Below are 10,821 nucleotides of genomic sequence, written 5' to 3'. Positions count from 1 at the left end.
TGTTTGTTTGTTTATTTGTTTTTGCCTGGAAGTATTGACACTTTGAACTACAATGGAGCAGTGGGTCATTTACTCATCTTGAAACGCCATTATTGGCTAGCTAAGTATATCATTTTCAACATCATCGCAATCTTTAACAAAAGGTTTTTGATCATATTGTCTTTGATATCTGCTACTCATTGTTCCCGTGTGATCATGGTAGTGGAATTGGATGCCACTCTGAAGAAAAGGAAATGTCTTGTGTGTGGCAGACTCCTAGTCAGGTCTCTTTTATTGCCAATTCTTTTCTGTTGGGAGAAAGAAAAAATATAGGCAAATTTCTTCTATTCGTTTCCTCTGTTTTTTTCCTGTTAAACGTTTTTCTGCTTTCCCTGTTAATATGGAATTTGGAAATGTAACAGTCATCTACTAGGTAACCATGTAAACTAAACGTCGACACCCTCAACCTTACATCTCCAAATTGATTGGCCTAATACAACCGACATAGATTCCACTGAAGCATGGCCTTGAGTCACATTGATTGGCTCTGTTCTAAACTAAATGGAATGTTTTTTAACTGAAAAATAAACTAAATCAGCTAATCAAGTTGGCCTCTTGGCTCCTAGTTGATCAGTCGTTTAGAAGTGAATAAATTAATAACTTAAAAATGTTCATAGTGATTAAAATGAATAATTCTAAATTAGCACATCAAAAAGAGAAATAACGAGCAAAATTTCATCACGTTTATTATGTTTTAGAAAATTTATTTTGATAAAACATCATTATCATCTTTTTAGGCGCAAAATGATTTGCTAATCAGCCTTTAAAAGTAAGAATTTTAACCATTATCAACTTTTAAACATCTTTTTTATATCCAACAGGGATCGTTTTAAATTTGATCAGGTAGCTAGTTTATAAATCAATTCGTATTCCTTGTATATCAATTCGTAAAGTGTACAAATCAGCTTGCACCTAGATTTTAATCATTATAAATTGCTAAATATTTTAAATATAATATTTTAATATGTAAAAGGTTTGTTTTGATGAAAAAATATGACTACAAAATCAGCTTGCTTTATCTTGCATCCTCAATTTCCAAACTATAAACTTATCTGTAATTAAAATGCTCTTTAAAAATAAAATATTTTGATAATTATGAGCTAAAATATCCTAATTAGAATATTAATAACTTTTATAAAGATTGCACTTTTGGCAAATTTCTATTCTAATATCCAATCACAAAATACCCAAGAATATCTTTTTATCAAATCGTCAAATTTCTATTCATAAAGAATAACTATTATTTATTTATTTTTTTTTTAAAAAAATACTCATCGTTGTATTTATAAACAAGCAAATTGAGATAAAATTTCCATAACATTTACACTCGTCCCCAACCATATTCATAAATCTGATGGATAAGATTATGTCGGATTTTGTCACTGCTCAGTTGACTCGCGTACAGGGGGGCCCCACGAACACTGGCACCACCTCCGCAAGCAAAGCAAACACAATACGGCGGGCGACGTCATTTCCAATCTTCACCGAGGACTCCGGAGACTATCGAAACGGCAGGCCCCAATCGAAACAAGTGGGAATGGAATCCGCGTCACCCAACGCACGCAAGAAGAACACGGATCCGGTCCCGGAATCAATCAAGGGCCGAGATATTAATATGATCAGTTATTCTCTCTTTTTTTTTTTTTAAAAAAGAATCTAATTTATATCCTTTTAATTAAGCTCTAGATTTTGTTATCATGTTGTTGACCTCGTCGGAAGGTTGGTCGGTTGTCTCTTGGCTTTTGCATGCGATGAATATTCCGAGCCACCCCACCCATCAGCTCTCCAAGGGCCGCAATTAGGATAACGCTATCAAAAGCGAGGGTGGGAATGGAATGAGCTTTTCCCCGTGGTTTAATTTACATCAACTTGTACTTGAATATTATTATTGATATTTAGATTTTGTTCGATTAATTTAAAAATAAATGATTTTTTTACTCGATAAAAGATCAGTGAGGAGTGAAGGGAAACAACTATTAATAATTGATGGCCTGGATGACGTTTTTGTGGATCGTGATGGTTGATAGAATCATGGCCACCAGAGTTAACCGGGACAAGGCTTGGCAGAAGGGTATTAGATGCCTAATAGTGGAGGGCATTGCCTTGTGTGTGTGTTTGTTTTAAATTTATTTTCAAAGAGGTCAAACTTTTGCCTGAAACATAACTAACAGGTAATCGGATCCAATAAAAAGAGTTACAAAATTTGATTAAATCCATCTATATTTATCAAGGTTAACTTGCAGGTGGTGGCTCCAAGGCATCGTAAACAAGTCAGAGTCAGGACAGTGGCATCCCATCAGACGCCCAATCGATGGGAAAAATAATACCACTGCTTTTTTGCTTTGCTTCGCTTTGCCTGACGCTGCGCATCGCCTCGACATTAATTACCCACCACGGCCGCTCGCTACTTCTTTTCGATCCCGATATGTATCGAGCAAAACAAGCAAATCTCCAAGTTGCGAAGCCACTGGTTGCGCTCCTTTCCTATCTTCTTCTGCGGCATCTTCCTCCATCATCCCATGTCCATCGAGAGATTTCTTCCTGATTCCCTAAGACCGTCGATTCGCCCCGTCTTCGTGATCAAAAAAGAAAAAAGAACGGAAGGAAGGAGGAAGAAGGTTCGGTGCGCAAGTAACAGTAGCAGAGAGAGTGGAGGGCGGGTCCCGCCACTGAACGCGGCGGGGCGAGGCGCAAGTGATGGTAAAGCAAAGAAACCGAGTATTGTTTTTCCTTCATTTACAAAACAAGGAAGACAAACAATGAGGAGGCTGAAGCGAAATGAACCTAACCAATTGCGTCCCGCCTCCACCGCCGCTGTTTTCCAATCGCGCATCGCGGTGGGACCGCCTCCGCTCGCGACGCCGACAGGAGCGCGAAAGGGGGGGGGGGGGGGGGGGGGGGGGGGGGGGCCGCAGCAGCGCTGCTGCTGACACCACCGCAGCGCGCGCGGTGGGACTGATGGAGAGACGGGATGCCTTCCCTTCCACTGCACGCCTTCTCCGCTTCGCCAAAAGCCGTTCACTCTCTCTCTCCTCTGTCTCCACTACACGACGGACTTCACCTCTCTCTATCCTTGCCGTCTAAAGGATAAAATTAAGACACAAGGTTCGGATAAGTACGACACATCGAAAGGCACTGCATCTTTTAAAAGAGGATCAGGCTATATCTAGTGAATTAAGCAGAAGAAATCGACCCGTCAAATTATATGATTACTGGCTTCACCGCAAAGAATTTTGGTTAATTTTTCACCGTATAGTTCGAAATTGCAACTTGAATCTTCGATTAAAATCCAGCAACGACAAGTTTAGGTACAGGAAATAATTATTCCCATGTGGATAGGAAGCTAATTATGAGATGCTATTATTTAATGGATCAGGTTAAAGGCTCTAATTATATACCAAATGGCAGCCCGGCTTGTTACCATGAACAAACAGAATTAAAAGATTAATTTGCGAGTCTCGCCGGCTACAGGCAACAGCAAAACTTTCGCCGGGATCAAAGCGGACGCGAGGGCAATCTATGGAACCGACCGTCATACGAAGAGATCGAGAAGCTTCGGCTCGGCGGTGGGTCGGTTGCTTCCGGGGCTTTCGCCGCCGCTCGTCGTCACCGAACCCTCGGAGTTCATCGACGGTGTCCCTGGCCGCCAACTCCGCTTCTCGTCCCTCGCTCCCCCGTGCGAGGATGGAGGAATCAGGCACAAGTCCAGATCGCACGACGGCGCTTCGTCTTCATAGGATGGAACTGGCGCCTTCCGTCGCTTGACCGATGAGAAGGAAGAGAACCCCATTTTCGGAGGGGGGCTGAGGCCGTCTGCCTCAGGCGATGCTTCGTCGCAGTGACCCTCAGTCGCGAATTGCGACAGAGGACGAATCGCGCCGCCGAGGAGGACCGTCTCCACGGCTGCCTGGCAGAGATGCCAGTTGCCGGTCCCCAGTAGGCCCACGGCGCCGTTCACCGGGTTGATGGTTCGCCCGCATGCCTCGAACAGCAAGGATTGGAACAGAGCTGCAACCAGACGAGATCAGCAGAGTCAGAACGCAAAGACCCGAGATGTAGGCTAGTTGGGGAAGCAAAAAAGCGAATCAAAATCCATGCACTCGAGGGCACGAACCTGGGCGTTGAGAAGGGGGGACGGCGGAGATGAACGACATAAGGCCGGCGCGACCGAAGAACTTGGCGACGAACACAGTGGCGTGCGCTTGGGCCTCGGCGGAGTCGATCCACTGGAGGCAAGGCCGCAGCAGGCAGGAGTCGCTGCAGCCCTTGCGGAGAACTCTGCATCCGTTGCAGCTCATCTCCTTCGATCGCTCATCAACCCCTCGTCTCCAGGTCACTCCTGTTCCCCTTCCTTCGGATTTCCAAATTGATTCAATTTTTTTTTTTTTTTGAAAAAAAAAATCTGCTGTTGGAAACTTAGGCAACAAGAAATGGTGGGAACGTAGGTAGAAGAGTGGGGCGAGTGGCGAGGAGGCGACGAGGGCAGTGGGGGAGTTATATATTGCTCACCGGGGGTTAGGTAACTCGACCCTGGAGTTAAGTTGATAAGGCTGGAGAAGAGGGATGGGTTGGGGGGTAGTGCGGTTACCGCTTTGGGTGGAGTAGTGGGGTTGAGGCTAGACTAGATATTAAAGCGGTGGCGTTAGGTGTTCCGAAGTCCTGGGGTTTCGAGGGGCGGGCGGCTCCGTGTCTCCGCGGCTGGTCCCCCGTTGCCCACCGCCATTGGATCGCTTTCCGGATGGGCGTGACAACTGATGCGCACCGCCTAGTCGAGTTGAAATTGGATGGCGGTCATTCAATTATTATTGTTATTCTTTTGTTCTTTTGTTCTTAACTTTATTGAGGGGTAAATACGATCTTTTTCTGTGAGGAGGTGGCCCGTGTCATAAGCCACTTCGACTTGTAGACTAGCCAATGATCTGCAGACTAGCTTTATTTGGATGGAAAGAAACACTAAAATAATTATAATGAAATTGCATATAAAGTATGACTTATTGTATGCCATTTTTCCGTTGCCACCTTCCCTCAATGCATTCCAAAGGAACAAATTAATTAATTCGATTAATTTAAAGTGATCTATTTGATCTTATGTAAATTTATTATTTATCATCAAAATTAATTTTAAAATACTAAGAAAGTAAACTAAGTCATATAGACTTGTAATCGGCTAAAAGTCCTGATTGTTCCTATTTGAGATCGTCTCCAGATGAACCATCAAACACCACTTTGATGTTGACCTCACAACCCATAAACTGAGGAGAGACCGTGACTCCTGGCAAGCTGCAAATTAAGATAAGAAAGATGAGAATGGAATTCAAAGGTACTCTGACTTAACCGTTTTGACGCTTTAGTTTGTTGTCAATGTTGATAATGCTTTAGCTTTTCAAACTAACTCTAAACATAATTAATCCTATCAGAATAATTTTTCATTTAAAATATAAACATAATAATAGATAATCTTATAATATGGTTAAGTGTTATATGATTATCTAACATATAAAATTTGAAAAGCTTTATAAAGTGTGCTTTATTGTTCTTTATATTGCTGCATGTCATATCATGTTTGATTTGTTTTTTAAATATATATATGTAATTTGTTCTTTTCACACGCAATCCTTCTTTCTTTTCTTTTTCTTTCAATCCTATGTAATCGTTCTGTTTTCAATCGAATGTTTATGATGAATTTTGTGCTTTGATCTAATCATAAAATCTTTATACGAATTCTTCGTGGAATTTGCATCCTGAATCCCTATTTGCATTCAATTCGAAGATAATTGATGGGAACTAATACGCGTAAAGAATAAGGGGAGAATCTAAGCATGAGTTACTTAGAGTTCTATACCAGAACTAAAAAAAATTTATATATTTTATATATATATAAATATATGTCTATATAGTTGTATATGCCTAGACGACAATGCTACTCCAATCACCACTTATCGACAAAATTATCAAAACTTATCCTTTGTTTACTTTTGTAGCCCTTTAGTTTGTGGAATCACGTCACTTAGAACGATCCTTGCATCAGTGTAGTAATTGACCGCTTGTTTTATCTGGAAACCAATCGATCCACAAATGTAACACTTGGTCAATCTACAATCAAATCACTAGAACCCAAATGATGCACAGCATGTACAACGAACATTGTTTCTAAGTAGAATCAGCTGTGAAACGTAATAACGCAGGTTACGAGAGAATATGTTCTCAAATAGATATTCTTGTAAGAAAGAGTTACTTTTGGATCTCTGCAAGAGGTGTTGTATCATTACTGTTTTAGTTATTATTTTATTCAGCAAGTAGGCACTCGAGAAGAGTTGTTATCTGTGATTGGGATTCCAGCTACGTGGTGCAATCTGTTTGGGAAATACAGTGACAACTACGCGACAAATTTATTCCTATCCATTACCGGATATATGCGCCGTAGTTCAGCGTGGATAACTCTATTTTTTTTTTATTCTAAGCTTAAATTTTGAGATTGATATTGGTGGTCAAAGATTTCTACCAGCAAATTTTGTTTCCTATCTTTTGATCCTGGCAAAGAAATGGCGTCAGTGAAAAGGGAACCAAATAGAGGTCATAACTTCTTTCATTACATGTTTAGTGCATTAACTAACTATTTCAATTTAGATACTGGCACACGATTTAGCTGCATGCAAAACTGGGTCTTCGCTAGATCACGACAATATCATGAGTTCTTGTTGCAAGCTACTAAGCTACGTATCTTATAGTCCTTGAAGGGGTCAACTTAGGCTCCTCCCGGTTGGAATTTGGGCTTCCAGATGTATCGGACAGGCTACTATTCTCACTACTCTGTCCTTTGCCTGATAATAGTTTCCCGAGCATCTTCTTTGGCATCACTACGCCCTTCACCTTACCATTGGTGTTCTTGGCACAAGTGTCTCCGATTCTGTTGTTGCTTCTGATCCACTCATGTTCATTGACCTTCCCTCCGACGTCGAGCTTCATTGCTTTCAGGTTATCAACAACTAAACCTCCAACGCATTCATCCTCTGTGTTGGTTGTGATGGCTGACCTTGAGCTTCCATATGATGCACCACTTTCGGCTTGGCTGGTGGTAGCAGCCAATGCCCTCATCTGCTCAAAGTACAAGACCTGCACCACCAATCGCAATGGCAGTCGCTCATTCTGCACAGCATGTGAGGAGGAATTCGCAGAAAGCTTCCTGCAGTCTATCAGTGCACATAGCCTTTTCTTCTCATTCTTGCTAAGGTCTGGATATTCCTGTTTATGACATTAAGAACATCAATTTGATGTGTGATGTATCAAACATGGAGCCTTCTACAGAATCCTTAGCATTCTTATAATTTATTCAAGAGAACTTTGTATTATCATTCAAAGGGTTATGTCAAATTACCTTGAGGTAAGTGTCGATTGCAAAATAAAGCTCATCATGTGAGGGTCTCGAATCAGTCGGTACCATTTCAACAAGATCAATAAACTTGGAAAGTGGTAGGTTGTGATCTTTGACAACCTCAGCAAGATATCCATCAATTAGCTTGGCTACCGTGATCTTTGAGCTGGCTGGGGCCAAAGCTAGGCCATTTAACTCATGAATGTTTCTGCTTGCTGCTAGATTCGACTGAGCAGCATCATTTTCCTGCATTGTGAATTCTTTCACTATATTGAGAACCATGTCGATATCATATACGGTATCCTCTCCAGAGGAAGTAGGAATCAGTAAATCAGACAGTGTAGCATCTTCTAACTGTCTGCCTATTCGCTTCACAAGTTCCTTCATGCTAGTCTCGCTACAATTTAGTAATCTACAAGCTCTCAGTAACTTCAGAAGGAAACTGCAGGAGACACAGCCCTTATCTGGGGGCAACAATGAGATGATAGTCTCCAGCAATGATTTATTCTTTGTGGCGTCACCTCCATCACCATTTTTTGCAGATCCTTTGCCCAAACTCGAGAGCTTTTTGTATGTATATGATTTCAATGCTTGTCCGATCACTTCAGGATCAGCTTTCGCCTTAGTTTTAATGGCCACTATAACTTTTTTAAAGAAATCAATCTGAAGCTCGCACAAGTCCTCAACCCACCAATCCTTGGGCACTGCATGTTCTTTTTTAACTCCATTCAAATGTGGGTCGAGGTCATTTTCAAATGGAAGCTTTCTCCTATTGTATGTGTATGACCATTCTACTTCGGAAGGATCGATTGAGGCCTTGGATGCTATAGATTCTGTGCAATTGCTAATCAATTTCAAGTCCTCTGACCATGGCAGAAGAAACCTGGTAGTCTGAAGAACCATGATGGAGTCTTTCCAGCTGCGGAAGATGCTTGTTCTTAGGAACACACCAATCTTGTAAATAAGGTTCCCTTTCTCGGCTGTTTCATGCATTTCTAGGTACTCAGCAGCACATAGAGCGACAGCCACATTGTGAGCATTGAGTGTCACTGTGATACCATAGCAAAACTTTGCACAAATTTCAAATGCTGCAGCACCTCCAGGGATATCAGAAATGGAAACCTCATCACTTTTTTCATCGTTTGCCGTCGTGATCAGTCTCTGCATGAGTTGGCTCTTGGACAGCAGTGGAAACTAATGAAAAAAAACACAACAACAAAGGAATTACAGTTCTTAGGATGAGTACTAAGGGTTTATTGTCAACCAATTCTTAGTTCTTCTACCCAAGTTCATTTTCAAACTAAAATCACAGTTCTTTATACTGTCAAATATATCGAGATTAGGAGTTTCATTTTTTGTCATTATCATTTACACAAAGCAAAAATCTAGTTGAGATGAATGACAAGCAACTAGATTATCCCAAGCTACATACATATACATTGGGAACTACCATAAAATTGCTCTGAATTATAATGTAAATTATGTGAAATTTAATAGTTTGTTTCCATTGCCTTACACCTTGTTTATACCTTATTCAAACTTCTCCAGATTCAATGCTCAATGCCAAAAAGTGAGTCATAAAAAGAGTTCTATCAATTCTTTACCTTGTGTAAATGAAACTTGGTATTTCCAACATGAATAATAATGTCAGCTGGTAAGTCAGTTGCCACAGACCTGCAAAGATAAGCAGACGATTTCAACATAGGAACAGATTGACATAAGGTGTTGAAAGAAGAAACATGAGAAATTCATTTGAGAATCTGGGTGTTAGAAAAAAGAGCCAAATGACAGATTGAACAGTGTATATCAAAACATGATTTTTTTGAAGAAACAAGTGATATCTACATGGCTACATTTGCAGTGGCTATATTCTCATTGACAAGTAACACCATTAGATCTAAGAACAATCATTCATGATTAAACATCCCTCAATGGCTGCGAAGAATGCAAGAGGACAAATATAGTGAAAGCATACATCATCCAGTAAAGTAGCAAGTCACCTGACATCCTTTTCTTCACTCTGGAAAAAATCAGGTTTGGATCCAAGCTTCATAAACTTCATTGTTGAACTAGAAGGTTTGCACCTTCTATTCTTAGTTCCACGATGAAGGTGTGAGCTTTTTCGTCAATTTAGCGTCCCAGCTCCTCAAAGACAGCGTTACCACAAACTGGAGCAACTCGGTCAAGCAGAGACAGAAACTTACTCTCTAAGCCGGCTTATAGAAACGGAGAAGGGAGACAGCATCAAGCACAAATCTGCACTAGCCTTTATTCACAAGGTCATTGAGATCTGGCGATCGACAACAAATTCCTCAAATCACCTGAAACAGAAAATAGAACCTCTACGTTAATAGAATGGAGCCGCAGACAGTGAGCATCTTTTGATGTTTTTTAAAGGGATGGAGGAGTGAAGGGACAGCATAGCAACTGCTGATGTAAGGGAATCCCGTCAAGTTGGCAAAAATCCCACATGAAAATTCATATGGAGCAGTCTCAAGAGAGCCAAGGTTGCATGTGATTTTGCATGCATTTGAAGTTATTTAAAGTTAGAGCTAGGTACTGACGGCTGGCTCAACAAAACAACTAAAGCCGGCCTTTAGAATCGCAAGAGCCATGAAGAAGTACAAAATCACAAACTGGAAAGAACAAGACTAGAGAGAAAGGGGGGAAAAGGGTAAGAACTTGTTGAGGAATACTGAAGAAAGATGAACGAAGCTTTAGTCATGAGCACCAGTCGAAAGTAGTGAAACAAACACGAAAAAGGGAATACAAATGTGCGAAAACATAACCATGCACCATTGACAAGAATGACAAGCATTGCTGAGAATTGAAGGAAACAACTCACCACAGAGAACAGAACCGACCAGAGCAAGCAAAGCAAAGATTAAAGCCAACAACAAGAGAAGCAGCAGCATATAGACAATCACAGGTATGGAGGGAAGAGGAAAAGTGATGGGAAAGAGGAATCCACCTTGCGCGATGAAACTTGGCTTCAAACTCAAAGGGTGGCTCTCCCTCAGCATCTGGAGGCCCACCATGCTCCCTTCCACGCCCACACCCTCTGCATTCTTGTCAGGTTCTCGCTTACCCCACACACCATACCACCACCCTCATGCAGAGAACTCAGAAAACAGGTATCTTTCAACTCAGATGAACGGGACAAACCAAACAGGTCCTCTGAATCCCTCTTGCCGTTTCAGCTGCTCTATCATTAGAATAGACGAGTGATTATCATCAATAGCAGTATAGCACTGCTTCTGCTTCTGGTTCTGCTTCTGCTGCTCCTTCTCCTTTCTCTTCTTTTTATTGCAATTTAATGACTTCTTTTATATCTTCATCTTCCTTTTTCCCTTCTCTCTCCTCTTCATGACACTGCTTTCACGTTTCAGACCCTTTGGTATGTGAATATC

The 10,821-nt window shown here is 41.2% G+C and overlaps 2 protein-coding genes across 2 annotated transcripts; both read right to left on the bottom strand.

Annotated features, from left to right (window-relative positions):
* Window positions 1-3,377: 3,377 nt before the first annotated feature.
* Window positions 3,378-4,511, bottom strand: LOC141847994 (LOB domain-containing protein 37-like). The gene is made up of 2 exons (XM_074736110.1): window positions 4,154-4,511; window positions 3,378-4,047 (listed from the first exon to the last, which is right to left on the bottom strand). The coding sequence occupies exons 1-2, from the start codon at window positions 4,335-4,337 to the stop codon at window positions 3,572-3,574; spliced, it is 660 nt and encodes a 219-aa protein (XP_074592211.1). The 5' UTR covers window positions 4,338-4,511; the 3' UTR covers window positions 3,378-3,571.
* Window positions 4,512-6,726: 2,215 nt separating this feature from the next.
* LOC141845682 (phototropic-responsive NPH3 family protein NPY4-like) lies at window positions 6,727-9,473 on the bottom strand. Its single transcript, XM_074733735.1, has 4 exons — window positions 9,412-9,473; window positions 9,016-9,085; window positions 7,415-8,605; window positions 6,727-7,281 (listed from the first exon to the last, which is right to left on the bottom strand). The coding sequence occupies exons 1-4, from the start codon at window positions 9,471-9,473 to the stop codon at window positions 6,748-6,750; spliced, it is 1,857 nt and encodes a 618-aa protein (XP_074589836.1). The 3' UTR covers window positions 6,727-6,747.
* Window positions 9,474-10,821: the final 1,348 nt, after the last annotated feature.

Source organism: Curcuma longa, chromosome 1, assembly GCF_044706935.1.
Source record: "Curcuma longa cultivar G26 ecotype Majalengka, Jawa Barat chromosome 1, ITB_CL_G26_1.1, whole genome shotgun sequence".
Taxonomy (NCBI): domain Eukaryota; kingdom Viridiplantae; phylum Streptophyta; class Magnoliopsida; order Zingiberales; family Zingiberaceae; genus Curcuma; species Curcuma longa.
Note: the sequence above shows the minus strand (reverse complement) of the source record. Positions and strands in the feature narration are given on the sequence as shown.

Excerpts from the sequence above, each read along its gene's own strand:
- LOC141847994 (XM_074736110.1), bottom strand. The coding sequence starts at position 4,337 with ATGAGCTGCAACGGATGCAGAGTTCTCCGCAAGGGCTGCAGCGACTCC. Across the intron at positions 4,048-4,153 it reads CCCCCCTTCTCAACGCCCAG|CTCTGTTCCAATCCTTGCTG; the intron begins GTTCGTGCCCTC and ends GTCTGGTTGCAG.
- LOC141845682 (XM_074733735.1), bottom strand. The coding sequence starts at position 9,473 with ATGAAGTTTATGAAGCTTGGATCCAAACCTGATTTTTTCCAGAGTGAA. Across the intron at positions 9,086-9,411 it reads AGTGAAGAAAAGGATGTCAG|GTCTGTGGCAACTGACTTAC; the intron begins GTGACTTGCTAC and ends TTATCTTTGCAG. Across the intron at positions 8,606-9,015 it reads CCAAGTTTCATTTACACAAG|TTTCCACTGCTGTCCAAGAG; the intron begins GTAAAGAATTGA and ends TTTTTTCATTAG.